The 27,649-nt window shown below is 39.4% G+C and overlaps 1 protein-coding gene across 3 annotated transcripts in view; it reads right to left on the bottom strand.

Annotated features, from left to right (window-relative positions):
• Window positions 1-27,649, bottom strand: part of PTPRB (protein tyrosine phosphatase receptor type B) — a 122,232-nt gene that overhangs the window by 85,152 nt on the left and 9,431 nt on the right. The window contains exons 3-4 of one of the 3 annotated variants that reach the window (XM_003259537.3): window positions 21,846-22,102; window positions 8,243-8,513 (exon numbers count right to left, since the gene is read on the bottom strand). In XM_003259537.3, the coding sequence (XP_003259585.1) occupies window positions 8,243-8,513; window positions 21,846-22,102 (528 nt within the window). Of the gene's footprint in view, window positions 1-8,242; window positions 8,514-8,933; window positions 9,557-21,845; window positions 22,103-27,649 lie in introns of those variants that run through there. The other 2 variants (XM_030819987.1, XM_003259538.3) reach the window with 2 other exon arrangements.

Raw genomic sequence — 27,649 nt, 5'->3', positions numbered from 1 at the left:
CTCCCACCTTAGCCTCCCAAGTAGCCGGGACCACAGGTGCACACCACCATGCCCAGCTAATTTTTGTATTTTTTTTTTTTTTTTTTTTTTTTTTTTTTTTGAGATGGAGTCTAGCTCTGTTGCTGAGGCTGGAGTGCAGTGGCACGATCTCGGCTCACTGCAACATCCGCCTCCTGGGTTCAAGCAATTCTCCTGCCTCAGCCTCCTGAGTAGCTGGGATTACAGGCGCCTGCCACCACGCCCAGCTAATTTTTATATTTTTAGTAGAGATAGGGTTTCATTGTGTTGGCCAGGCTGGTCTCGAACTCCTGACCTCCTGATCCACCCGCCTTGGCCTCCCAAAGTGCTGGGATTACAAGCATGAGCTAGTGTGCCCAGCCTAATTTTTGCATTATTTTGTAGAGATAGGGTTTCACCATGTTGCCCCAGCTGGTCTCAAACTCCTGAGCTCACATGATCTTCCCACCTTAGCCTCCCAAAGTGCTGGGATTGCATGCGAGCCACCACACCCAGCCTCTTCCTTATTTTCCGTCTTTCCTCCATGATTGCCAAATAATCTCTTTGTACATCTGCCCCATCTGTCATCCTTATTCCCCTTGAAGCATCAAAAACTTTTTATGAGTTTCTATTTCAGGATAAAGTCTAAGTTTCTTTCTAGGCACTCGAGTTCTTCTCAAACTGGATTTTATCACTGCCTCCCAACCAAAGAACAGCATCTTTACAGAAATTGGGATACCAATCTAGTTCCAAGCAGAGTGGTTAGGAGACTTGATTGGAACTGCATTTATGTAGCATTTTACATAAAATGGAGTAAACATCCACTATTCCTATGAAATAATTGGAGGATTACTTGTAAAAATCAGGGTGGGGACGGGGCAAAAAACCAAACCATCCTTTGGTGCAGGTTTTTGAAAATGAGAAGAAAAACAAAATGGAAAAGAATTGTGCACAACCTCCAGTTAATTAAGTACATTTCTAGAGAGGTAATTTTTTTTTTTTTTTTTTTTTTTTGTGAGATGGAGTCTTGCTCTGTCGCCCAGGCTGGAGTGCAGTGGCACGATCTCGGCTCACTGCAAGCTCTGCCTCCCGGGTTCACGCCATTCTCCTGCCTCAGCCTCCTGAGTAGCTGGGACTACAGGCGCCCGCCACCACGCCCGGCTAATTTTTTTTTGTATTTTTAGTAGGGACGGGGTTTCACCGTGTTAGCCAGGATGGTCTTGATCTCCTGACCTTGTGATCCACCCGCCTTGGCCTCCCAAAGTGCTGGGATTACAGGCGTGAGCCACTGCATCCGGCTGAGAGGTAATTTCTTTTACTTTGTTATTATTGCTGTTTGACAATAGTCAGTTTTCTGGCTTACTTTAAAGACGATGCATTATATTATGCTAATACATCAGGTTGCTGTGCATTTAATGTAACATCTGTATACACTAGATCTAAAATGAGAAACTCACTTTTAGTGAATATTAGAGAACCATGTGAGCACTGAGGGCACCCAGACAACTTAACGAGACTAATGCACCATCCCCACGATATTCTTCAGTAGTTCCAGCCCAATTATTTAATATCAATAACTGAGGCTTTTTCAATATTATCTAAAATGCTATATAAATGCAATATACAGAGAAGTCCCCTGGCCCCCTCTTCTAATCAGATTGCTGTCCAAAAGCCTTCCTATGTAGAAATTCATGAGCTGTCTTATGTACTTCCAAACCTGGACATCTAGGTATGAAGGCATTATTGTTAATGTTAGATGTGATAATTATATTGTGGTTATCACTCAGAGATGTAGACTGAAATATTTACAAATGAAACGAAATAATCACGACTTGGATTGTATCAAAATGATGTGCAGTGGGGGAGTGGGTGGGGATATAGATGAAACAGGGTTGGTCATAAATTGGTAATTATTGAAGGGAGGTGATGAGTACATGGTAGTTCATTATACTATTCTTTTTTACCTTTTTAGGTACTGAGTTTTTCCATATAAAAGGAAGAAAACACAATATCAAAAACAAAAATCCCTGCAAACCTAGATATATACTTACTGTGTTCATTTTAGTTTCATATTATATGTTTAGGGGTATATATGCATCTTAATTTATATACATTCATACATATAGAATGGGATTTGTTTCTCCTACCAGGTCAGAAAAGTATAATATTATCTTTTATTCCCAGGGGCATTCCAGCAAACTGGCATCTAGGAATAGAAGGCAAACAGTTTTCCTTTTTTTTTTTTTTGTTTTTCATTCTGTCTAGACAAATTAGATTTTATTTCTTCCTAGCTAATGTGTAAAGTGCCATGCCTACCAACAGAAGTCAGACTAATAGAGAAATATTTCTAGGCACATAAAGGAAGACCAATTTCAGAGAACTGGGCTGGTTCATTCAGCTTGACCTTAAAATTCCTGAAATAAATGAACTGTAAATGGCTGATTGCAAAATCCTGAAGTCATCACCAAAAGTTCAACACAATCAAAGATCAATAGTGACTCACAATTGCTTCACACTAAAACATATTTAACCATTATTCTATTTTTGTGTATGCTAAGTATAGATATTTAAAATATTTTATAAGACATTTGGTCCTCTTTAAAAGTTGACTTGAAAAATAATAAAATAACACGTGGTAATTTGAAAAAGCTAATGCCAACTTAAAAATAATATCCTTTTCACAGAGTAGTGGAAAGAATACTGGAGTTGGAGCCAGTAAACCAGAGTTAAAGTTCTGACTCTATTGTATGTTAGCTGTGTGAATTCGTAAACATTGTCAGTTAATTCTTATGAAGACCAATCTCATCTCCAACCCGGAAGTAATAATAGCAAACTCACTACACACTTCATATGTGACAAAAGCTTTTCTAGATTTTATGTATGAACCAATGAAAACCTCGTAACAACCCCATGAGTTATTATTATACTATCCCCATTTTGCAGGTTTGGAAACAGACCTGGAAGGGTTAAATAACTTGCCCAAAATCTCAACTCTTAGTCTCTATGTAAACTGCCCTTTCACAATACCCCCTCCACAGGGTTGCCATGAGAATAAAATTAAGCTATAGATGGTCAGTATAATATGTATTTCTTACTGTAACCAATTAAACATAATATGTGGTAGTATTTTATATGCTATAAAAGCACAAAACAGGCTGGCCACAGAGGCTCAAAACCAGCCTGAGCAACATAGGGAGACCCCACCTCTACAAATAATTAAAAAAACTAACTGGGCATGGTGTTGGGTACCTGTAGTCCCAGCCACTCTGGAGGCTGAGGCAGGAGAATTGCCTGAGCCTGGGAGGTCAAGGCTGCAGTGAGCTGTGGTTGTGCCACTGCACTCCAGCCTGGGCAACAGAGCAAGATCCTATCTGAAAAAAATTAAAAAAATTAAATAAAATTTTAAAGAAGCACAAAACAAATATTAGAGTACTCTTCTCTTCCTGGGAAAGATAATAAATACTCCTAGGCATTATAGATTTGATCATGCATTAAGAAGAATCATATCAAAATCTCAATGCCAGCAAATAATAGAAAAATTATGTCAACAGTTCTTGAACTTGTGTGCATCGATTCACTCTGATATTTGTTTAAAATTCAGATACCCTCAGCTCTATTCCTTCTAAATTCTAATTCTTTCCATGTGGGGTAGAAACCAAGAATATGTTTTCATAACGAGCTCTGCAAGATATTTCGATGCAGGTAACCTACAGATATTATTAAGAAATGATGGCTTATGTTTAAAACTATAAAAGTATTAGGGGCTGAATTGTGTCCCCACCAAATTTATATGTTGAAACCCTAAACCCCAGTACCTCAGTATGTGACTGTATGTGGAGATACAGCCTTTAAAGAAGTGATTAAGTTAAAATGGGGCCATTAGAGTGGGCCCTAAGCCAATATGACTGGTGTCCTTATGAGAAGACATTAACAGACAGACAACAGAAACAGAGGGACCACTATATGAGCACATGCAAAAAGGTGCCATTTGCAAGCCAAGGAGAGGCCTCAGAAGAAACTAAACCTGCAGACACCTTTGCCTTGGACTTTTAGCCTCCAAGATTGTGAGAAAGTAAATTTCTGTTGTTTAAGCCACCCAGAGTCAGGGGTATTTTGTTAAGACACTCCTAGTAAACCAATACAATAAGCAACATTTCAAAGTGGAAATAATAGCTGATATGGTGATTCAACAATTAAAGTTCCTAAAATGTTTTTTATTAAAGACAAATAAGTTAGCCATATTAAAATAATTAAAATTATTTGAGAATTTTGTTTTTTATTTTTCTAGGCTGATTAATAAGTAGCTGAAACTGACTTAACAAGAGGGACAATGCTTTTAAAATATTACTTCTACAGGTAAAGTTATCTACCACTACACCTCTTCCCTGGGCTCTGTAATTTACCCATAATCCAATGAGAATAGAATATATTTTTAGTATATGTACATTCTCTCACTAAAATATTAATTTCATTCATTCACATCTACGTGCTTATCTGTATCTATACATTGGTATCTCTCTCTCTCTCTTTCTCTCTCTCTCCTTCTATTCATCATCCATGCCCAGATCCACCATTCATCCATCTTTCCATTCATACATCTATCCATCCATTTAATCAGTATTTATGGAACACCTACCATGTATTAGATGCCATTTAAGTACTGAAAACCTACTTCTTATTGCCAGACAAATAAATGCTCCCTAAAATTTTCAAATGAAAACCACAAAGTAGAAGTCACAAGTTCAAATGTCTTTAGAATGCATTCAGGTAAGGAAATAAATGAAGTGGTATTCCAGTGAATTGGTATCTAAAAGGAGAAGCCACAAGTCAGCTCTAGAGAGTTTTAGGCACAGTTTTGCCAAATCTTCCAAAATTTTAAAAGAATCCACACATTTGGGTTTTAATGTGAATTTTCAATTTTTAATGCTGGTGAAATAATCTGGATGTTTTCACAAACACTACATGAGCCAAACACAACACAGTTATTATTTAGACACCTAGCTATCTCTAGAGGCTACCAGCTTGCAACCTGTGCTCTAGACTCTGAGTACCGTCTTCAAAAGTGCCAAGTTTAAGAAGAGCTCTACAAGAAGTGAAAAAAAAAATGCCAACTTATTCAATATCTGGTATGTTCATTGTCTGATTTCCGGTGAGTTCACACTAAATACTTTGGCTTTCAAAGGATATTCTTGTTGTGTTGACCGTTTAATGACCAAATAAACCTGAGAATTGCCAACTATCTTGTCCTCTGTGGTTATGAAAGCATGGCATACATGAGGCAGAGTAAAGTCCTCATCCAGAAAAGATGAGATAAAGCTCTGTTGCCACTTTCATCATAACCGTCTCTCACCTCTGCATGAGACAACAAGGTCAGGAACCACTTTTTGTTAGTCATCTTTATAAGCTTACTAATCACTACCTGGCATAGTTCCCAACAGTGTTATGTTTGATACATGTGCACTGAACTGGGTTTAAATCCATTATGTTCTTCGATTCTGATTTTAAATCTGGAATGGAAAATGACTATTGCTGAGATATTGCCCATTTAATTCAATTTTTTTTATCCTTAAGGTCATGTCTACATGATATGAAAATAATGAGCTATTTTAGACAGTTTATCAGGAAAAATAATCAGGCAGGTCACATTTGGAATGATATAGAGATCATCTAAGCAACAACTATATTTCTATCCAAATCATGTCTTGCTCTCATTCTATTTTGTTTTAGACTGATAAGATAGGCACAATAGAATAAAGAAAGCACAGATATTTTCAATTACTTTTTTGTTTGAAGTTTGTCTGAGTCTGAATATTATACTAGTTGGCATTGCTTTAATAACAGTAAAATATGATTTATGAATCTCATCTCTATAGCTCAGCAATTAACATAGGGGAATACTAGTACTTTGTATTAACTAAGTGAAGAGTTCACATATGTCCTTAAAATGTAGAAAGAACTACTGACAAATAAATAACAACCAACTAAAAAATTCCTCCCTGAAACAATTTTTAAAATATCTTATTTTAAAAAGTAATTTAAATCTAAACAACCATCATACAAATAAATGTGGGAAATTTATCATTATGCAAATACCACCTGCAACTTTCATGCTTCACATTTATCATGAAGCTCATAATATTTGTAGACAAGTAAAGTGTGTCTCTTTAAGAAAAATGGTGAGAACCCTGAATGCTAGCACACTGTGGATGCTGATGAAGTCTTGTTTTACTCAGCATGGTCAATAAAATGCAAGTATTTCTTATATTTCAGAAATGCCTCTGGACTTGAAATACCTACTTGCATAATTAAACTCAAAGCCTATTCTAACTAGTTACACCCACAGTGAGTCCTTTTCCATTACTGTTTTTCCCAAAAGTAAATCGTCTGGTTTAAACAACCATATTCTGGCTTCTTAAAGGTCTTAATCTTTTCTCTAACAAACTTCTAAAGCTCAGCCTGCTTTTACAAATTGCTCTGCTCCACTGAACACATACACTAGTTGGCCAGATGCCTTTCCAAATGTAATTAACACATCTGTAAGTTCTATGTTATATATTTCACAGTATTAGCGATATGAGTATTTATAAGAACTATCCTGTAATATTAAGAAACCAACAACATTTGGACTAAAAACCCAGCCTTTTAACTTTTGTAAAATGTTCTAATTATGTGGTCTATTTCAGGCTCTCTGGTTCCATATTAGAAACCACCAGATTAATTTTTCTTTTCTTTTTTTTTTTTTTTGAGACAGAGTCTCTTCTGTTGCCCAGGCTGGAGTGCAGTGGCACAATCTGGCCTCTCTGCCTCCTGGGCTCAAGCAATTCTCTGCCTCAGCCTCCCAAGTAGCTGGGATTACAGGCGCCCGCCACCACGCCTGGCTAATTTTTTATTTATTTATTTGTTTTATTTTTAGTAGAGACGAGGTTTTGCCATGTTGACCAGGGTGGTCTTGAACTCCTGACCTCATGATCCATCTGCCTCAGCCTCCCAAAGTGCTGCAATTACAGGTGTGAGCCACTGCGCCCAGTCAGAGAAACCACCAGATTCTTAACAACTGATTTCTCTTTTCAACTTAAGATGCTGCAAATCTCAGATATTACCTAAAAGTTTCATCTGAAGTAAGTTAAGTGATGTAATTGGGCATTTTGATTTTTTTCTTTGAAAAAAAAAAGATAATTAATATCTCGTTGACTTACTACATGAGCCCAGTTAAATTCTCTGAAACTGCTGCACCTGCCTTTAGGACTGAAAGTTCTCACACCTCTTTAAAGAACTGTAGCAAAAGAAATGATCTTGTTTCAGGTTGAAATGTGAAAGAATAGTAAGGGTAACACATTTCTCAATTTGACTTTTAAAGTTTTAACATAAGAAGGCATGTTTGAATCTCTGCATGAAGGTAAGGATTCACTGTTGCAACAAATAGAGATAATGAAGACTAATGAAGTCAGAAAACATGAAAATTGTTAAAGAATTTAGAGCATGCCTGAGGGTAGCTCTGAGGATTAAATGAGGTAATGTACATGACAGCCCATACCTAAGTGTTGAGCACTTGGTAAGAACTTGGACTTGAATGACCTAGTCTAACACTCCCATTTTACAGATAAGAAAACTGAGGCAAGAAAGGCAAACTCTAAACATATCCACATGGAGGGATTCAGCAAAAGTGTAAGGAAAATAATTGCTGTAAAGTAGTCAAAGGACTTTGATACTATGCTGTTTGGGTTATTACTCAAGAGATACAAAACAATTTTCATATCCTCATTTCAAGAGACTTTTCTAATTTTCCCTGATGAATGGCTCCATTCTATTCCTGCAGATTTTATGTACAGTTCTATAAATAAAACTAAGTCGAGGAAAGGCATATCCCTAATATTGTACTTCTATTATTTATTCTAAAAACATTTACTTAAAATTATTCCAGGGTTTGAGAATTTAATGCAATGGAAGCTTAAACCACATCACTTTAAAAAATTCCCTCCGTAGCCCAAAGTTTCTCTTTGCTGACCGCCCTGCACCCCACCCCGACCCTTTCAGTGGCTAGTTGGCTGTTTTCAGCACTAAGGGAGTCTCTGAAAGTCCACTAAGCTGCTTCTGGCTAGATCTGAGGAAACCAGACATTTCTGTCAATATTTATCTTCACAGGTATTTTTACCTTCATTTTTTTACTCAAATGAAACACCAGCTTGAAAAGGCAGGGCCCAACCCCGAGTGGCTTGGCCATCCAATTACACCTGTCATCCTTTACCTGTTTGCAAGACCACAGTTCTCTCTTCATCCAGAGAAATAATCTTGAAGTTATAGATGGTTCCTGCTTGTAAATCTTGAAGGTTACATCCGTATGTGGTGTTGTCTATCCGAAAGGGAGGGCACAACGCGGCCCCCAGGGTGTCACTGCTATAGATGAGGCTAAAGTTACAGGGTGAGCCCAAAATTCTCCACTGGATAGACACGGAATGGCTGGAGGCCTTGGACTCCGCCAGGGTGAAGTTACATCTCTCTGGCTCCGCCAGTCCAGTCTGCAAAGGAATCAGACACAACAGTTTAAGTCCACAGTCTGGACTGCCCAGGGACATGTCCACAGCAAGCTCCTCAAGCCACCCTTTCCCCTCTACTTATCTTTTGTCCCTAGCCTCAGCCAGTCCTTTTGCCCTCTGGCCAGAGAAGAGGCTTGACGAGGAGGTGGATGGCAACTTTCTCCCTAGCTGCTGTCCCTTGAGAGCAGCTGGAGAGAGAAGGTGGCTTTTTGCTTTGACAGCCGGATAAGCTGTCATTCTGGGTTGGGGACTCACCAGAGGATCATTCTTCCTAACGCAGAAGAAGAAATTTTGCCACCTCCCTCTCCAAAGCACAACCCGATAGACGAGAAAGTGGAGTGGGAATTTGGTTTTCGGCGGGGAGGGGGTGCATCGGCTCTGACCCCTTCTCAGGCCACTCACCTGCAGGAGGCTCAGTGTGATCCACAAGGCCAATCCGGCTCCATGGCTCAGCATTGCGCTCAGTAGTTAAGATCCAGACGAAACCGAGGGGGCTGGACGTGGGACGGCCCGAGGGCCGGGGCAGGGGGTCACCTGTTGCGCGCGCTCAGCGCGCCCCGCGGGCGCAGCGCACTTCCCTCGGGGCTGGCGACGCGTAGGGGCCACTGCGGCCACCGCTGCTGCTGCTGCTCCTGCCGCCCCGGGCGGGCTGCAGACGCGAGAGGCGGCGGGGACAGGCAGCGCGCCGCCCTTCCCACGCTGCCATTCTGACCCGCGCTGCCTCGCCCCAGCCCCGTCCGCTGACTTCCGCAATCAAAAGGCAATTTCCTCGTCTCCCGGCAAAGGAACAATGCGCCGGCGAGGGAGGGAGCCCCGAGGAGCCAACGCCTGAGGCTGCCAAGGGGCCAGATGTGGGCCAAGCTGCCCCCGCTGCCCCGCGCCGCTACCTTCCCGGCCGGGGGTCCGGTCTGGCTCCGCGGGGCTCTGCCTCCTCCTCCTCCTGTACTCTCCCTTTTCCCCACTCTGTGGTCCTCCACCCAGTCGCCTTAGCCACAATTAGTGCTTGCTCCCTGTCACTTTCCAGGTCCCCACTCCCGCCCCCTTCCTCCCTCCACACCCAGCGTCTCCCCCTCCCTATCTTCCTTCCTATCTTCCTCATCTGCTTTCTCCAGTACCGCTTTTCCCAGGATTAAACTTGACCGCAGCATATTTCCCCAGGTCGCCTGCACTCTTTCCTGAAGTCTTTTATTAGAGAGCTTTTGCCCTTCTCACTTCAAAGCATTCATTTGTCCCGGTGGCATCCCCTGACACTAGCAAGAGAAAAAGACCCCAAAAGGATTGTCAGCTTGACCATTCTTTTCTCCCAATCACTTTCCCTTTTCTCTTGTATAGGTTTGTATCCTCCCTAAATCTTATGTAAATAGTACTAACCACAAATACAATCACTTCCAAGTGTTCAACCCACAGCGGAACAGTTTTATCATCCAGTAGTTAAAGCCATTTCATCCCTAACTGTCCAGCCTAAAGAAGAAAGCCATGTAAACTCTCCTTTGTGGAAACTACTGTTGATAGTCAGCTCTCCATAAGTTAAGAAAAACTGGCATTTATTCAGTGTTCAGCCCTAAATGTATGCCCTTTAGCAACTGCTTCAGTACCCAAACGATTATTTATCTGAAAACTGATTTTAGAAAAGCTCCCAATAACTAAAGAGCAAAAATATTTAATTGTACACAAGTGATAAAAGCAAAATATTGCAACAAGTTTTATAATTTTTGATTGCTTTTTTGGAGCACCATCCCTAACAACTGCCAAAAGAAATGAGATTCCACATTCTAATTTTCAAATCAGCGGGAAGGATGGCATATTCCTTTCTTTTTCAAATAGGCTATACATAAAGCTATGTTATTGTCTACTATATCTACTGTTTCTACTTTGAGGAAAGTTAAAATAAGGAAAAAGAAAAAAGTGAAAATTGTTTCAATTCTATTTATTTATTTATTTATTTAATTTATTTATTTATTTATTTTTGAGTCAGAGTCTCACTCTGTCACCCCGGTTGGAGTGCAGTGGCGCGATTTCAGCTCACTGCAACCTCTGCCTCCCGGGTTCAAGCAATTCTTGAGCCTCAGCCTCCCGTGTAGCTGGGATTACAGGCGTGTGCCACTACACCCAGCTATTTTTTTTTTTTTTATTTTTATTTTTAATAGAGATAGGGTTTCACCATGTTGACCAGGCTGGCCTCAAACTCCAGACCTCAAGTGATCAACCCGCCTCGGCCTCCCAAAGTTCTGGGATTACAGGCGTCTGCCACCATGCCTGGCCTGCTTCAATTCTTTTAGAAAACATGTTTTAAAAATACCTCTTACTGAAAAAATGAAGTTTCTTCCTGTCGAGAGATTCTATGGACTTTTAATCTACAGCCAGACCAGAGATTTCAAATCCTTTCAAGTTAACAAACACTCAAAGAAGGTCAAACCTAGGACATCTGTGTATTTCTGGGAACAAAAAAACTCCCTATTTCTCTGCCTAGGTCACCTGCAGGGTAAAGAACTTTTACTCTGTATTTTGTGCCCAAGTTCAGTGGCTCTTCACAGCCTGGCATACCTGTCAGCCTCATCAGTGGCAGGGGTCCCCTCCTGCCCTCCACAGATACTGCAAGCCTTCTTACAGGCTCTGGCTGCTCTCAGCCTTTACAGAAGCTTTTTCCCAGTTTTATTCCTTTGCAACATTATGTTTTTCTTCTCTTGCTGTATTTAGATAACAATGTAGTTTCCTCAACTGTAACACTGGAATAATACCTACTCTAAATACACCACATAGCTATTATGAATAAATAATATCACAACTACATTAAACTACCTTTGCAAACTTTAATGTGCTTGCAGAACCTTAAAGCTGACGGCAGAGCTCCCAAATGATTAGTGAGTCCTAAATAACCCATAAACATAAGCATACTATGAAACAAGAGGAAGAGTTTAAACTCAGGCTTTTACCGATTACATTTTTCCTTTTAAAAGTACAAAACTTAACATGAGAAATCCAAGAAAACTGTAATATATTCAAGGAAGTATAGGACTGAAAAAAGCTTCCAGATACTATCTTTTCTGTGAGGAGTTTATTTGAAACTACTGGGCAAAGTATAAATAAATTGGTTCATTTTGGTTTTTGTTCTCATCTTTGTTTGGAATTCCTCAACTTCTCTTGAGCCTACTTGTCCTACATAAGGACACTATTTGAATTAGAAGTTGCATTCCAGAAATTTGGAATCAGCCACTCTGTACCATTTCAGGGGACAAGCTTTCTTCCTTGCCACCAGGAAACCTTTCCCAGACTACATGGGAAGGGTGGGGCTGCTTTTGATTAGACATGAGTGAACAAGCAGCTGTCTTAAAAAAAAAAAAAGTCATAGCAATTTAAAAACATTAATTGGCCAGGTGCGGTGGCTCACACCTGCAAACATAGCACTTTGGGAGGCTGAGGCAGGTAGATCACTTGAGTCCAGGAGTTTGAGACCAGCCTGGATAAGATGGAGAAACCCTGTCTCTACAAAGAATACAAAAATTAGCTGGGTGCGGTGTGCGTGCCTGTAATCCCAGCTACTCAGGAGGCTGCAGCAGGAGGATTGCTTAACCCCAGGAGGCAGAGGTTGCAGTAAGCCCAGATTGTGCCACTGCACTCCAGCCTCAGCAACAGAGTGAAAACCCTGTCTCAAAAAAAAAATTATTAATTATAGTTCATGGCTAAAAGCATGAATCTTGTCACATTATGAACATAGATGTTGAATAATACAATAGGTCATCAGGGGGTCTGGGAGCCACTGTTTGAGAACCGTTACTTTGGACAGGGGTTTGAAGCGGACATGGGGATGAGGGGGCAGTGGTGTTGGATGGATGAGGGGAGGGCAGAGTAGACTGGTTAGGTTAATCCAGGCTCCCATCACCCATGACCTAAAAGGCCATGGTCCTTACCCCGGCCCCTCATTACCTGGCCTCTGCCCATTTCTTTCCTCCCTCCTGCTCGCCTTTTATTCTCCACTTGCTTTGGGTCTGATCATTCATTTACTTTCATTCAGCAAACATTGACTAGCCACCTATTGTGTGCCGGGCTCTGGTATAGGTTTTGGAGGCTCTGCTCCCCCACCCCTGCCTATGGAACTGACTTGCCCTAGAGCTCTTGTGCCTGTCATTTCCTCTTCTTCAGCCACTCCTCCCCAGGCTCTCTGTTTGGCAGTCTTTAGTCCTTTAGGTTTCAGCTGCAACACACCTCTAAGGGGCCAGTCCCTTTCTGACCTCACAAGGAGAAATTATCTCTTTATTATTCTTCATCTCAGTGGCCATTTGTTTAATTCAGGACAATGACTTTTGGTAATAATCTAATCATTTATGTATTTGTGTGCTGTCTGCCTTTCCTGGTCATATGGAGGGTTCTGTTAGAGTAGAATCTGTGTCTGTCCTGCTCTTCTTGCACAGGGATTTTCATAGTCTCAACCAACATTTGTTGAATCTTCATGTCAGCTTAGTAAATATTGTTACATGAATAAATATCCTAAACAAGTCCTGCTAAACATGGTCCTGTTGGTCCTGCTGGACCATGTTTAGAATGAATGTTTAGAATCTTAAATACTATCCTGGAAGGGAAGAGGGGAAAGAGAAGAGAAAAAAGAGGGAAGAGCAAAGGAATGAAAAAGAAGAGAAGATTGATTTTGAAGACAAAGAGAAAAAGGTGGGAAAAGTGAAGAGAGGGAAGATGAAAGGAGGAAAAGGAGAAGGAGGAGGGAGGCAGTACCCGTTAGAATAGTGGTTCTCAAAGTGTAGCTCTCAAATTATCGTCATCTAAGAACTTGCTAGAAATGTAAACTTACCGGCCTCACCACAGACCTAGGAATCAGAAATCCTGGGGATGGAGCTCAATAATGGAGCCTTCTGCATTTTAATAGGCCCTCCAGTACTAGTTCATGAGAAGGAGCTATTCAAATTCTGAACAAAGTCTCAGATTATACCCTAAACCCTGTACTTGATATCATTTTACATTCAGGAGAGTTAATGAGATCTTGGTTTAAAATTTTTTTTTTTTTTATAAATTTTACTGAGCTCTTTGCTTATAAGAAAACTACATAGATGACTTAGAAGAACAATTTTAGAATGTATTATTTAAGTGAATTGGTGACCTTTACAACATATAATATGCATATTTTGATATGTATAGCTCCTCATTAAAAATTAAGTGAGATCACACCACTGCATTCCAGCCTGGGTGACAGAGCGAGACTCCATCTCAAAAAAAAAAAAATTAACTGTGACTACTTAAGCAAAAAGGATCAACATGTAGCAAACTTAATACATGTTAGACATAAGGCCAGTTTGATACCTTTCCTCCTAGGAGGTACTTTTGTTATGCAAGTCTCACTCCAGGCTTCCCCCCAGGTATTTATTAGAAGAAAGCATAGCAATCAGGGAAATGTGTCAATTAAAAACAACTACAAGATGGCAAATCCTTTTGAGTTTTACTTCGAAGTGCTCAATAGTAAATTCTGGCAAAAGTGAATGCAGTTTTAACCTGCAGCAGGTGTGATGCATTAAAATGTAGAGAAATGTTATTTTGATAAGTAGTTTAAAGCCAAAAACCATGACCATCCTATTTTGTGTTTAGAGAGACAGTCTGAGATACTTATTTTTGAAGGAATTTTTCTAGCTAAACTTCCTAGATCACAGGTCTCCAGGAAAATGGAAATAATAGAAGCATTAGGAGAGGGCGGTTGTAAGGATTAAATGAGAAGGTGCATGTCATATGTATAGTACAGTTCCTGTCTAAAGGGCTCAATAAATATTAAGTTTCATGATTATTAGTAATAATAATATTCTATGAATAACATTAAAATAAATAATGAATGCTGAGCACTCGGTAAAATTAGAGAATGACAAAGTTCATGACTGAGAACTCGTCTTTCTGAGAACATCCAAATGACCATAAATTATCATTGCTTCCAATCTCGTACCTAAAATCATACCCAAGAAACTCTTCAGTAGATCAACACCCAAAGACATTTAACAGCTGCTCAGTCTGTTGGACCAGCCAAGATTTTTTTTAAAATACTGCAAGGGAGGGGTGGGAGTGCCGGTTATGTCTCTAACAGCAGGCTCCACCGTCTCTCTAGAACACATCTCTAAGGTTTCCTGGTATTTTTTTTTTTCCCACACCCATTTGTCAGCCTCTTCCCCTCCCCTACTTTTTATTTTGTTTTAATTTGAAGGAAATGGGCTTTACATAGCTTTTGTTATAGCTTTGTAACTACAAACAGCCAAACAACTTATAACCAGATGTGAGTGCAAGTGAGCCACTCTTCCACTCAGGCACTTCTGCTGCATCTTCTTTCACACCACAGTTCCTACCACCCCACCCTCGGAAGGGAGTCTACTCCCAGATGAACCCAGTTGAGGCAGTAATGCTTGCAATGGGGCAGTCTGCATGGGTGTAGCTGCTGTACACTATGGATTTAGGAGCTAGCAAACATTTATTACCAAACCCTAGGATAGCAGACAAATAAAGCATGGCTTATGATAACATTGGCTTTAAAGAAAAGGAAAACAAAAACAGTCACCCACAGAAATTATGGGTGGAGGGAATAGGCTGGATATATCCTGAATTAAGTGTGCAATCTCAATAAAGTTATCAAATTCAGGAAATTCAAAATGGATATACTTAAATCCACAGTCTATATTTCAATTTTGTCAGTGATCTCAATAATATCCTTTTTTGGCTTGTTTTCTCTCTAGATCCAGCCCCAAGGATCCTGTATTGCTTCTAGTTGTCAGTATCTTAATCTTCTTTTTAAATTTTTTAAATTATTTATTTTATAGAGATGGGATCTCCCCACGTTGCCCAGGCTAGTCTCAAACTCCTGGGCTCATGTGATCCTCCTGCCTCGGCCTCCCAAAGTGCTAGGATTACAGGTGTGAGCCACTGCACCCAGCCTCTTAATATTCTTTAATGTGGAACAATTCCTCAGTCTTTTAAAATGACCATTCTGACATTGGCCTTTTCAAATGATACAGGTTGGTTATTTCCGTAGCATCTTCCTCCATCTGAATTTATCTGATGTCCTTGTGATTAGATTTAGGTTGTATATCCCCAACAACACTTTCTCCTTTTTTCTGCTTTAGTGTTTTTCTTAACAGACTGATTATTCACTTATTCTCCAATGGATTGCAAACCTGATTGCACATAGAACCACTCTGGCAGATTTTCACACACTAGGTGCTGAGGTCCTACCTCAGTAAATCCTGATATAGGTCTGAGGTGGAATCTTAGAATGTGTATCTTTCAAAAGCTTCCCAGGTGATTCTGATATATGTATAACCAATGATAAGCACCACAAGCTTCCCCTCTCAATCAGCACGTCCTGGCTTCTCTTTTGATCTCATTTTGCTTTCCCATTGCCATTCTCTCTCCCCATTGCATCAACTCTCATCTAGGGTAGAACACGTCTGCCCAGGGAGACCAATGTGGCAGAGAAATACTGTCATGTTAAAGGGCCCATTTCAATGCATGTGTTCTGTTCATGGTTGTATTTTATGTGCATATGATTATACAGTCATCCCCCAGTATGGGGGTGGATTGACTCCAGGACCCTTATGTATAACCGAATCTCCACATACTCAAGTAAAATAGTTGGCCTTGCAAAACCTGCATATACAAAAGTTGGTCCTCTGTATACCTGAGTTTCAAATTCCACCAATAATGTATTTTCCATTTGCATTTGGTTGAAAGAAAGCCCCGTATAAGTGGACCTGCACAGTTCAAAACCATGTTGTTCAAGGGTTAACTGTATGTTCACAAAATAGCAACATGGTCTTTTTGTGCACAAAATGGAAAACAATGCAAATCACCCATCACTAAAAGAAAATGAAAGAGAATAAAAATCCTTGAGATTTTCAGGCTGGTGGGGTCCAGTGAATTGTAGACCATCTTTATGCTATTGGCACATGGCAGTCCACTTTAACTGGCAAATTAAGAAAACTGTAGTCCACGTTAGAATTAGGCTTGAATGATGCTAATTATAAATTAAGGTCTTTTGAAACGTATCCTCCCCACAATATGTTATTCCCCAAGTGGCCGTTTTTGTAGCATCAGCAGTCTCAGAGTCTGTTTATATTGTATTCATTCACACTAGTCAATCTAGGAGTCATGACGAGTAATCAGAGGATGGTTTGCTTTCTCCCCCCACCACTACTTCTTTGCCCTCCTCCCTCCAGGCATTTGCCTCAGTGAAGGGGAATTTTTTCCCATCTTTAGTTCTGGCTACAGAACAGTGGTAGCAGTGGGGTGTCTCCCCTGCATACTTTAAGTGACCCAATATAGGAGGTTATCCCAGACTTGCAGGGGGTGGAGTTTTCTGCATTTGCAGGGGTGGGGTGTTTTCTGCATTTGCCTCCTCATTTATCTGGAGACTCACACTGGGCTGTGATCTCTTTGAAGGCCAAATAGAAGGAAACACAAAACTGTGAAAGCCCAGACCAGTACCACAATGGCTATTCATGAACTGAGGAAATGCAATCCTTATCCCAGGCCGGAGCGAGGAGGGGTGGGCAGGGAAAGATTTAGAGATATTTAGCAGTATCAGAACCAGCCAGTAACATTTCTAATGCATGTTCTGCATTTTATCCCTTTCAAAGTATTTTCACATAATATGTTGACTCATCTGGTTTTTACCACCCTGTGAAGAAGGCAAGGTAGGAATGATGAAGCAGGAACAAGGAGAAGCTAGTATGAATAGCTAAAACTATTGAATATTTATCATGTGTAGCCAATGTTCTTATTTGTTTTTTGTTTGTTTGTTTTGAAACAGGGTCTCATTCTATCATCCAGGCTGGAGTGCAGGGGCATGATCACAGCTCACTGCAGCCCTGGCCTCCTGGGCTCAAATGATCCTTCTGCCTTAGCCTCCCCAGTAGCTGGGATCACAGGCACGCACCACCATGTCTGGGTAGTTTTTTTTTTTCTTGTAGAGACAGGGTTTTGCCCTGTTGCCCAGGCTGGTCTTGAACTCCTGGGCTGGAGTGATCTGCTCACCTCGGCCTCCCAAAGTGCTGGGATTACAGGTGTAAACCACTGCATCAGGCCTAGCCAGTATTCGAAAACATTTTACTTAATCAGAATTTAATCCTGTCTTATGAGGCAGAGTGAGTACCCATAACTATCCTTATGTTAAAGAAGAAATGAGTGGGACTTGAGTAACTAGTAGATATCACCACTGGGATTTAAGCCAGGTTTCTCTGACACAGAGCCCCAGCTTCTGATTTATTAGGTCTAGAATAGGGTCCAAGTGGTTGCATTTCTAATAAGTTCTGGGACTAGGGTCCATACTTGGAGAACAATTGATCAAAGTATTTCCTGACTCATACCATAGACAAGTTTCCTGTTCTACTGATTTTGTCCTTGAGAAGACACGCAATCCACATAACACTATTTATAAAGGTGACAATAACAACAATGGCAGTTAACATTAATTAAATACTATTTTACTATCATTCAGGCACTACTCTAGGCCTATGATATGTGTTAATTCATTTCCTGCTCAGGGTTGGGGGCTAGAAGAGAGAGAGCACCACAGAGTTTTGAGGTCAAGTGCTGGCCCAAGTATACCAACTTCCAAAGTCAGACCCCTCACACTGGCAGGTAAGGATGTGAGAAGAGAGAGAGAAAAGGAGAAGGGCAGGGAATACTCTGATCCCCAAGAGCCAAAATAGGACAGTCTTGCAGTAGCATTAGAAAGGAGTGATTGCTGGATTTCAAATCATGTCCTCCTTGGCATTTACCTTTATTATCAGGCACACTATGTAAGAGAATAGGTGACTAGATGTTTAGGGGAGTGTGTGTGTGTGTGCGTGTGTGTGTGTTTACTCCTCTTGGTCTATTATTCCCTTGTCATTTAATCTTGGGCAAGTTCCTCTTTAAGTTTCAGCTTGGTATCTATAAAACAGAGATAGTGGTGGTGGTGGTGATGATGATGATGATGATGATAATGATAATGATGATACTATGGTAGATTGTTTAATAGTCACAGATTCCTCCCACTCAATATGCACGCTCCTTTACAATGTGACTTTGCAGCTCTTTCTATCAAGAAATGGAATCTGTTTCTACACTCCCTGAATCTAGCCTGCTTTGAGAGTTGCTTTGATCAGTAGAATATGGCAGAAGTGATGTTGCATGGTTCCAGAGCCTGGGCCTCAAAAGGCTTGTAGCCTTTGACTTCTGGTGAGGCTGCCCTAAACCATCATGAAAAGGAAGCTGGTGTAGCCTACTGGCGGATAAGAGGCCATGTGGAGGAGAACCCAGACTCCCCAGCCTATACCCAGCACTGACTGCTAGTCATGCAAGTGAACCTTAACCCTAACCCATCAGTCATCATAACCAGATGCTGTCTGATAAGGAAAACAATGGACATATAGAGATTTTATTTTTACACAATTCCAAGCAATTAAGTCAAATGATTTTACTCCTTTCTTATACTTTTCTAGGCATCCTCTGTCGAGACAGAGTACCGTTTGAAATTACTTTCAAGGGACGGGCAATTTATAGCCCAAGTGACTCATTTTTACTTTTCAAAGAATCTAACCACAGCTGTTTATAACGGACTGTTATAAAGTTAAAGCTCTTGCTAAATCAAATAACAACCCCTCAGGGATGCCCAGTCTAAGGCGTTAGAGTCATGAGAGCTGCAACTGTAGAAACTGTCTTTTGAAAGAGCATAGCTTTTACACATTAGCATTCCAGGACATAGTTAAAACTTTGCCTAAGCTTCAAGAAAAAACACTGGAACATGACATAGTTGGATGCATAGTCATTCTGATGCCCTACCTGGGAGCTCATATAAACACTGCAGTGAATCTCACTCTAGAAAAAGGCTACATGATCCAAAGCTGCAAGCCCAGGTCTGGGGCTGGATCATGTGAGCTCTGTAACACAGTGCTGGGTTGGCCCACTGTGTATTGTGTCTGCAGAGCTCTGGAACTGGTTGTCCTGGACTCTTGACTGCAGCAGAGCCTAGCTACTCCTTGGACTTCTGTGTTTCACAATGGTTAAAGCTAGGCAAAAATGGGAGACTGTTCTTTTTGCTAAAAGACAACCCTTTAGTGTTCAGGCAGATAAATGTTTATAATAGTTTTTATTCAATATTTTTCTTATTTGACACACTTAATTTTTTTTTCTGTACTGTTACATATATTTAAGCTATGATATAAATAAAATCTCTTGTAAACTCATGTTAGAATGGAAGTTTTGGCTAGGCACATTCAGCCACAATGAGGAGGTGCTCCCTCAAGAAACATTCATTTTCAAAAGTGGTGATACTATTCAGCCATGAAAAAGAATGAAATCATGTCTTTCACATCAACATGGATGGAACTGGAGGCCATTATCTTAAGTGAACTAAGTCAGACATAAACACTGAATGTTCTAAGTGAGAGCTAAATAATGTGTACACATGGACATAGAATGTGGATTGGTAGACAGTGAAAACTCAGGATGAGGGGGTTGGAAGAGGGTGGATAATGAGAAATTACTTAGTGGGTACAATGTATGTTATTTGGGTGATGGGTACCCCCAAAACCCTGACTTTGCCACTATGCAATCTATGCATGTAAGAAAATTACTATTGTAATTGTAACTTTAATTAAATTTAAACAAAAGTTTTTAAAAAGTTTAGTTAAAAAAATGTAAGTGGTGAATCTCTCACTCATGTCAGTGGTTGAAAGGGTTTGAGAGCTGGAGATTTAGGGAGAGCACAGTGCCAGTTGATGATGGTATCCTTAAGTCATAACTCTCTTGCTTCCATTTCCTGTCTTCCTTTCCCATTTTCCAAGCTCAGACAGATCTGAAACCATAATTATCAGGCTAGGAGAGGTGGGTGAAAAGCTTGGTGGAGAGTGAGAGAATTTGGACATGTTTCCCTTTCCCTGCTTTAAGCCCAAACTGGGTGGGGTGATGGGAGAGGAGAAGCTAATATTTAAGTCAAATTTAGAGTTCACGTTATTTCCTGGAGTTGGTATTTTTGTTAATGAACTGAGAGTAAGTATTGAGTTTTAAAGTGATATAAAGAGTGCCCAGAAAAGTAATGGGGCTTTTCTAACTTCTATTCAGAAGTGAAGGAAGAACTAGGTCACAGGAAAGATTTATAGCAAAAGCAAAGTAGAGACAAAAATAAAGTCCCATGAGTTATTCAATGTACTGGCTATATTTGTTTTGTGATCAATAATGAAACATGTGCTCACCAGCCGGGAACCATATGCAATGTGAAATTCTGCACAATGCAAAAGATACCAGAATGCTAAATGGATGTGAAGTCATATGACTTCTATAAATGATTTGGGTTGTTTATTAGGAAAAAGCTGAAGTCTGCCAGTGGAACCTTAGCTTTTTTGATGTGCTATAATTACACGTATTGCCTAAATGGTGGACTAAAACTCTGCAAGGAAAGCAAAACCAAAGAGATGAACACCTGAAGCAGAATCACTACTTGAACAGACTCCTGTGATGGTGCCACCCTGCTTCTCAGTCATTTGACTAATGTCACCTTGTGGAGGTGGTTCAAGAGTATTGATGTGGAAGTGGTATGTGACTTTTGTTTATCTTTTACTGCGCTCCTGAATCAATTATAGTGATTCTTGAATCTGCCATTGCTTTAGACTCTCTCCCTTCCTTTAGAGCTTAAATAATTATGACATATATGCAGGGATGCCTGCAGGGCACTGATTTCAATTTCTATTTTCTGGTTTCAGGACATGTGTAACACCATTAACCCTGACTTTGGTTCAGAAAATGTGGCCAACATACAGTTATGCCATGGCAGCCTAATTATCTGCATCTCATAAGGACATAGAAATTTTGAGTCAATTTCAAATATTTTCATTATGCAAAATGCTTTCCTGTACAATTAGCAGCCAGGACACAGAGTGAGAGTGCCTAATCCCCTACTGCAGCAGTGGCATTTTTAGCAAAGCAAGTCTTTTCTTTCTTTTTAATTTTTTGAGACGGAGTCTCGCTCTGTCGCCCAGGCTGGAGTGCAGTGGCGCAATCTCGGCTCACTGCAAGCTCCGCCTCCTGGGTTCACGCCATTCTCCTGCCTCAGCCTCTCCGAGTAGCTGGGACTACAGGCGCCCACCACCACTCCCGGCTAATTTTTTTGTATTTTTAGTAGAGACGGGGTTTCACCGTGGTCTCGATCTCCTGACCTCGTGATCCGCCCGCCTCGGCCTCCCAAAGTGCTGGGATTACAAGCGTGAGCCACCGCGCCCGGCCTAAAAGCAAGTCTTTTCAAGCAATGAGCCTCCTGAGACGTGCACAGACCACACTCCACACACCCCCTCCTTTTACCTCTTCAGTGGTGCTGGAGAAGGGCTGAGTAGTCGACAAAACCCATGATGTGTCTGTAATTCCAGTCATGTGCAGATTGGGATGCTGCCTCTCGCTGCTGCTTCGGATGTAGTTTTCTGCAGCATTTCTGATGAAGGCCTCTGTGGTATTCCTAATAAGGCGTTCCAGGCTATCTGGAACTGCATTAAAGGTAGTGGGAATCTGGGGTGGGGCTGTGTTTCTAGTGCTCCTCACCGAAATTTCTGCTCCCAGGCCAGCTGAGGTAAAGAAAAGATAGTTGCAAAGATTATTCTCATGTTTTATGAATTCTTCACATAAAATCAATTTTACTTAGCAAAAGAGGGCCTTTTCAATAATGGGCATGTGGATAAGCTTCAGTTACATGAAAAAGCAAATATACTTTGAGTGTGTGACAATGTTCATTTGTCCTGTCCAATTCACCCATCCTTTATCCATCTATCAATTTTATAATCTGGAAGGAAAGTTGTAGAAACTGTGCTGCCAGAGAAAAACCCAGCTCTGTGTAGAAAAGGGAATTAAACCTATTCTGTGAGAATTTAGGGGGGTCACTGAACTGGCTTCAGGGGAATCCACGAGTCTCCAAAGCTGTGCACAATTCTATGTATATGTGGATGTATACTTTTCTTCCGTGGGGTACTGTCATAGCTTTTATCAGCTTCTCAAAGCGGGTGTTAAACAAAATACCAGGTTGAGAATCACCGTTCATGACTTGCCTAACTTTACTACAAAGATTGACAATTCCTTGGAAAGTAATGACACTTCGTTAGCCACAGTGCAAACTGTTTCTAATCCAACTGTGTGAGTTACAAGTGATGAGACTGTTGTTATTTTCTAAGCTATCTATCTTCTGGAAGAACAAAGAATTGACTTATAATTTATGAGCTGGTGGGATTAATTTATAGCTTTGTTCTGCAAGGCTGAATTGCCCATATTAAAAAAAAACATACTGGTTCATGAATTAGGTTCACTTAGTCATAATTTTAAAATGTGCCCTCCGTCTCCTGGGGATCTTGCTAATGTGCAAATTCTGATGCACTAGAGATGGTCAGAGCCAGCCTTTTTAACAAGCTCTCAGGTGATGCTGATGTCGCTGGTTTTTGGGCTGCACTGTGTAGCAAGACCCTAGAGCACACTTGAAGCACTGATAAGTTCTGTAAATTATGGTTTGAGGTGGTATGTTTAGATGTTTCCATCAACTCCATAGTGCACTAGAGTTTTATGGGATAGAAAACCCCACAAAATCTTATATAATCAGATAACCGTGCCTTTGAAGAGTTTCTGGCTAAAAGACTGGGAAAGCGAGGCTTTTAACTACTCATTTATTGGTTATTTACTCAAACAATTGTTTATTAAACAACTACTATGTGCCAGGTGAGGTCTCCTAAATAAGCTATTTATCATCCTATTTTCCCTGTTCTGGTCTGTCTTACTTAGCCCTCTTTTGAGTCTCATTCCTTTCCATTCCAATTTCAACTGATTAGTGCATTTCATATGATAATATATGTAAAGAGGAGGGAGATGAGGGCACAAAAAGAAGATTAAGCTGGAAAAGGTATTTTTATAATTTATCAAGATATAAATATCAGCAGTTCTTCTGAAAGTTAACAAAATAATCTTGGCTATAAAGCATCCTTTCCTTGAGATACAAAGGGTTGTGCGAAGTACCCTATGCATAAGGTTGATGGATTTAGCAAATAAAAATACATTATATCCAGTTAAATAATTTTAGATAAATAGCCAACCAGTTTTTAGTATAATTCAGTATATTTAGTGTATCCCAAATATACAATAATACAAAGATGATAACATACTATGTATTAGTAATATACTTATACTAAAGATTATTTGTTATTTATCTGATATTCAAATGTAACTGAGTGCTGTGTATATTATCTGGCAATCCTACTTGTACATCTACTAGATCTCAGCTTTGACTGATTTTTGGACATTCCCCTCAGTTTCTGTTTGTTTTTGCCTTTCTAACTCTTGTGCCACTATTACAGCCTTTGTGCCCAGGTTAGCCACTCTGGACATAGATCAGATTTATTCATCCTTGGGGTGTTTTCTACATGACAAACTCAATTATAGCATTAGCGAGATTCCTTTACAACAAACTCCAAGAAACAATCTTAATTCTGCAGTTTTGCTTAAGTTAGGTGCTTGAACATTCCCTTAAGATTGTAGGGATGTAAAAATTTCTGTATATGGAGATTAGCATTTTGGTTGTTTTGAGCTTTGGTTGATCCTGATCCTCTGAGTTGACTGCTACATATGACAATTTTAGCTCTTAGACCCTCAAAAAAAAAAATTTAACCGTAGGGTTAGGACAAAAACAAGCTTCTAAATACCTAGCATGTAATTACATGTCTTAGTATGTCAACCTATGCTTACTCTTCTTCACTAAAGAGCTGTTGGTAAGTTTTTATCCTAAGAACTTTTTAAAAAATTAGTCAGCTTACATAATTCAGTGGATAAAACTGGACTTTCCCAAAAATAGATAAATTTTCAAAACACTCTTGAAATTTCTCTGCAAATAACATAGGTTATTACCATTGCACGTAGCTTTGGACTATCTTATGGAAAAAATTTCAGTCTTATGTCATTATCTTTAATTAACCTTCTAAATATATTTTTAAAACATCCCATACCAAGCAAGTTCATTTTCCATTTTAGACCACCACCTTTTTTCCAAAGAAAGAAACTACAGAATATTCAGGTCCAGTACCCTTTCATTTTGTGTCTGTGTTTTTAACTTGTGCTATTTAAGAAGCAAGAAAGAAGATTTAGTCTTAACATTCAACTTCCAAGTTTTGTCAAATTTAAAGCAGTGGTTTGCAAACTTTGGTAGTCATCAGAATCATAATTGGAGCTTGTTAGAATATTGAAGCCTTGGTCCTCCCCCTGGAAACTGCGATTTAGCAGACTTGGTGTGAAAAAGCAGGACCTGAAACCTGCTTTTATAACAAGTTTCTCAGGTGATTCCTAATATACATGTACGTATATGGTTTTAGTCATACACATAATATGAACCAAAAAGAAATTTGAATCATTTCTTATGTGGTTACTGAAGGATTATAAAATGGATGGGAAGAAAGAAAATCCATTATATAAATATATAAGATGATTAAGTTTTTTTTTTTTTCTTTTTTATCTCCTGAACTCTTTGTTGAAACAGGTGCTGTGAAATTTTATTTGAAATAGTAGATCTTTGGATATTTTGTTATCCATGAATTCTTTGGGTGTTCTTTAAAAATGTATATATGTTTCACAGTTCACGAAATAGCAAGATGTTTTGACAAATGCAAGGAAAACTTCTTATACAATGGAACAATATATGAAAGCTATTTTTGAAAGCTTTATTGTGCCACTGTTACTACATTGTTTCCCTACTATAACACAATTTCTCCCAGAACACAATTCAAGGTAAGGTCGACCATTCTTGGTCAATCTAAAAAGTTTTAGCATTTAAGTTGCATAAGGCTCTTTTTATAGGGTACTATCACCTTACAAAGTGATTCGTAATGACTGCATAATATCAAGACCATCTTTCAAATTCATTTTTAAAAGAGCAACGTGTATTTTATCTTATAAATTCATCTATGGCTCAGAAATAATAATAGAAATAAAATTTTTTATAAAGATAATAAAGATAATATATTGTGTAAGTTTTCCTTCTTTAAATGATACAAATAACTTTTAAGCATGTCGAAAACAAAATAACTTGAATGAAACTCATTTTTGAAATAGAAGATTTTAACTATACTGGTACTTTCTATTCTGTAGGAAGAGGCCAAATATAATGTGCCTTTTTAACAGTGAGTAAATCATCTGGAAAAAAGACAACAAATGAAACAGGAGATACTTTAGAAAAGGATGATATCTATCTTATCTATCTATCTACCTACCTACCTACCTACCTACCTACCTACCTACCTACCTACCTAATCTATCTAGTTGGCTCTTTGTATCTGCGGGTTCCTTATCGATAGATTCAACCAATTGCAGATCAAACATATTAGGAAAAAAATGGATGGCTGCATCTGTACTGAACATGTACAGACATTTTTTCCTTGTCATTATTCGCTAAGCAATACAACAACTATTTATATTTACATTTGTTAGGTGTTATTAGTAATCTAGAGATAATTTAAAGTATATAGGAGGATGTGTGTAGGTTATATGTAAACACTACATCTTTTTATATAAGGAATTTGAGCATCCTTGGGTTTTGATGTCTGCAGGAGGTGCTGGAACCCATCCCCATGTTACTAAAGGATGACTGTACACACATACATACACACGTGTGTGTGTGTGCCTTAAATAAGATTTGACTGGAATAGATGGGAATGATAATGGACTAAATAATTATTGGAAATCGTTAAGAGAATAATTAACATTTCAGAAAATATTATTAGTGAAATAAAGAGTACATCTAAAATACATATCTAAATTACTTTTAAAAGACCCATATTAGAAAGAAAGTAAAATCAATAAATGGAAATTGATACAAGACATAGCATAGTAAAACCATAAAGCATAGCACAGGGAAAAAGTTAGATTAAAAAAATAATTGAAAGGCTAAGTAAATCAAAGAATTATGTTTCAATAGCCAACTATTACTCAACAATTCTACTATGCATAGCATTATGAAGATGTGCCTGTTTTACCTGATACCCTACGTTTTCTTTAGGAGAAAAGACTGAAACAGTAGGGTGGAAGGAAGGCATGCTGGGTGGAGGAGGAAGAATGGCTCCAAAGTTCAGGGCTATCAGGCTATAGGATAGAGGTGTCGAACCAGAGACTAAACAGAGTCAGGGAAAGGGGAGCTAGAAAGCGGGTGAATAACTTGGCGTGCTCAGGACTGACTTGTCCATTAGACACAATAGGTACAGTGATTAGGGCCCATGATAATTTTAGGGCAACACAATGATTTAATTTGTTTGAAAATAAAAAGAAACTTTAGAGTCAAAGAAAATGTTTTAACTTTTTCATAGATTAGGAAAAATGACAATTTTAGGCTACATGAAAATCTATTATTTTACTTTTCTTTTTTTCAGCAGAGGAAAGGGACCACAGAGGCAAAAGAACCCAGGGCCCATGAAAGTCATACACAGCCCTGTGTGTGCCCTGATAAGTTCAGTGACATGTCACAGGCTGAATATGGTTGGGGAATGCTGGATGCTATACCTGCTATCTTCAATGATCATATAAATCATGTATCAGTAATCACTGATAACATTATTTTCAGACATTATATTTAAAAACGGTCCACTACAAGGCCCATGTTGTTACAATGATGCAAGAAGAAAAACCCTAAAATGACTGTGACGGCCAATTTAGTCCAAGTAGGGTTTGTATACACGAAAGACACGTTCTGTTTTGTTTTGTTTTTCCCCACAAGCTCTTTGTATTCACAAGTACTTCTGCCAGCCATTAAAGCCAACAACTTCTATGAAAACTTTTTTCCCAAGGGTGTATATGATTGCTTATCTTTTACAATGTTCACACATTTTATTCCCTCTCCCAAATCACTACAACTAAACAATTACTTTAACCAGCAGTTATATCGAGCCTGCCAACAATATGGTTTAGTTCATCAGCAAAATTTCTTTTAGGGATTTTACTGGCTCAGCCATATCAGGGACACTTGAAAATTGCCTACAAATATTTGCCTGCTTTCCAGTGCTGCCCTTGGAGTTAAAAAAGAAAATTCCTGCCCTCAGATAAAGGTGAGATTTGAATGAATGAATCTGAATTGCATGGTGAATAAATGAATAAACGCT

Source organism: Nomascus leucogenys, chromosome 10 (genome assembly GCF_006542625.1).
Source record: "Nomascus leucogenys isolate Asia chromosome 10, Asia_NLE_v1, whole genome shotgun sequence".
NCBI lineage: Eukaryota > Metazoa > Chordata > Mammalia > Primates > Hylobatidae > Nomascus > Nomascus leucogenys.
Note: the sequence above shows the minus strand (reverse complement) of the source record. Positions and strands in the feature narration are given on the sequence as shown.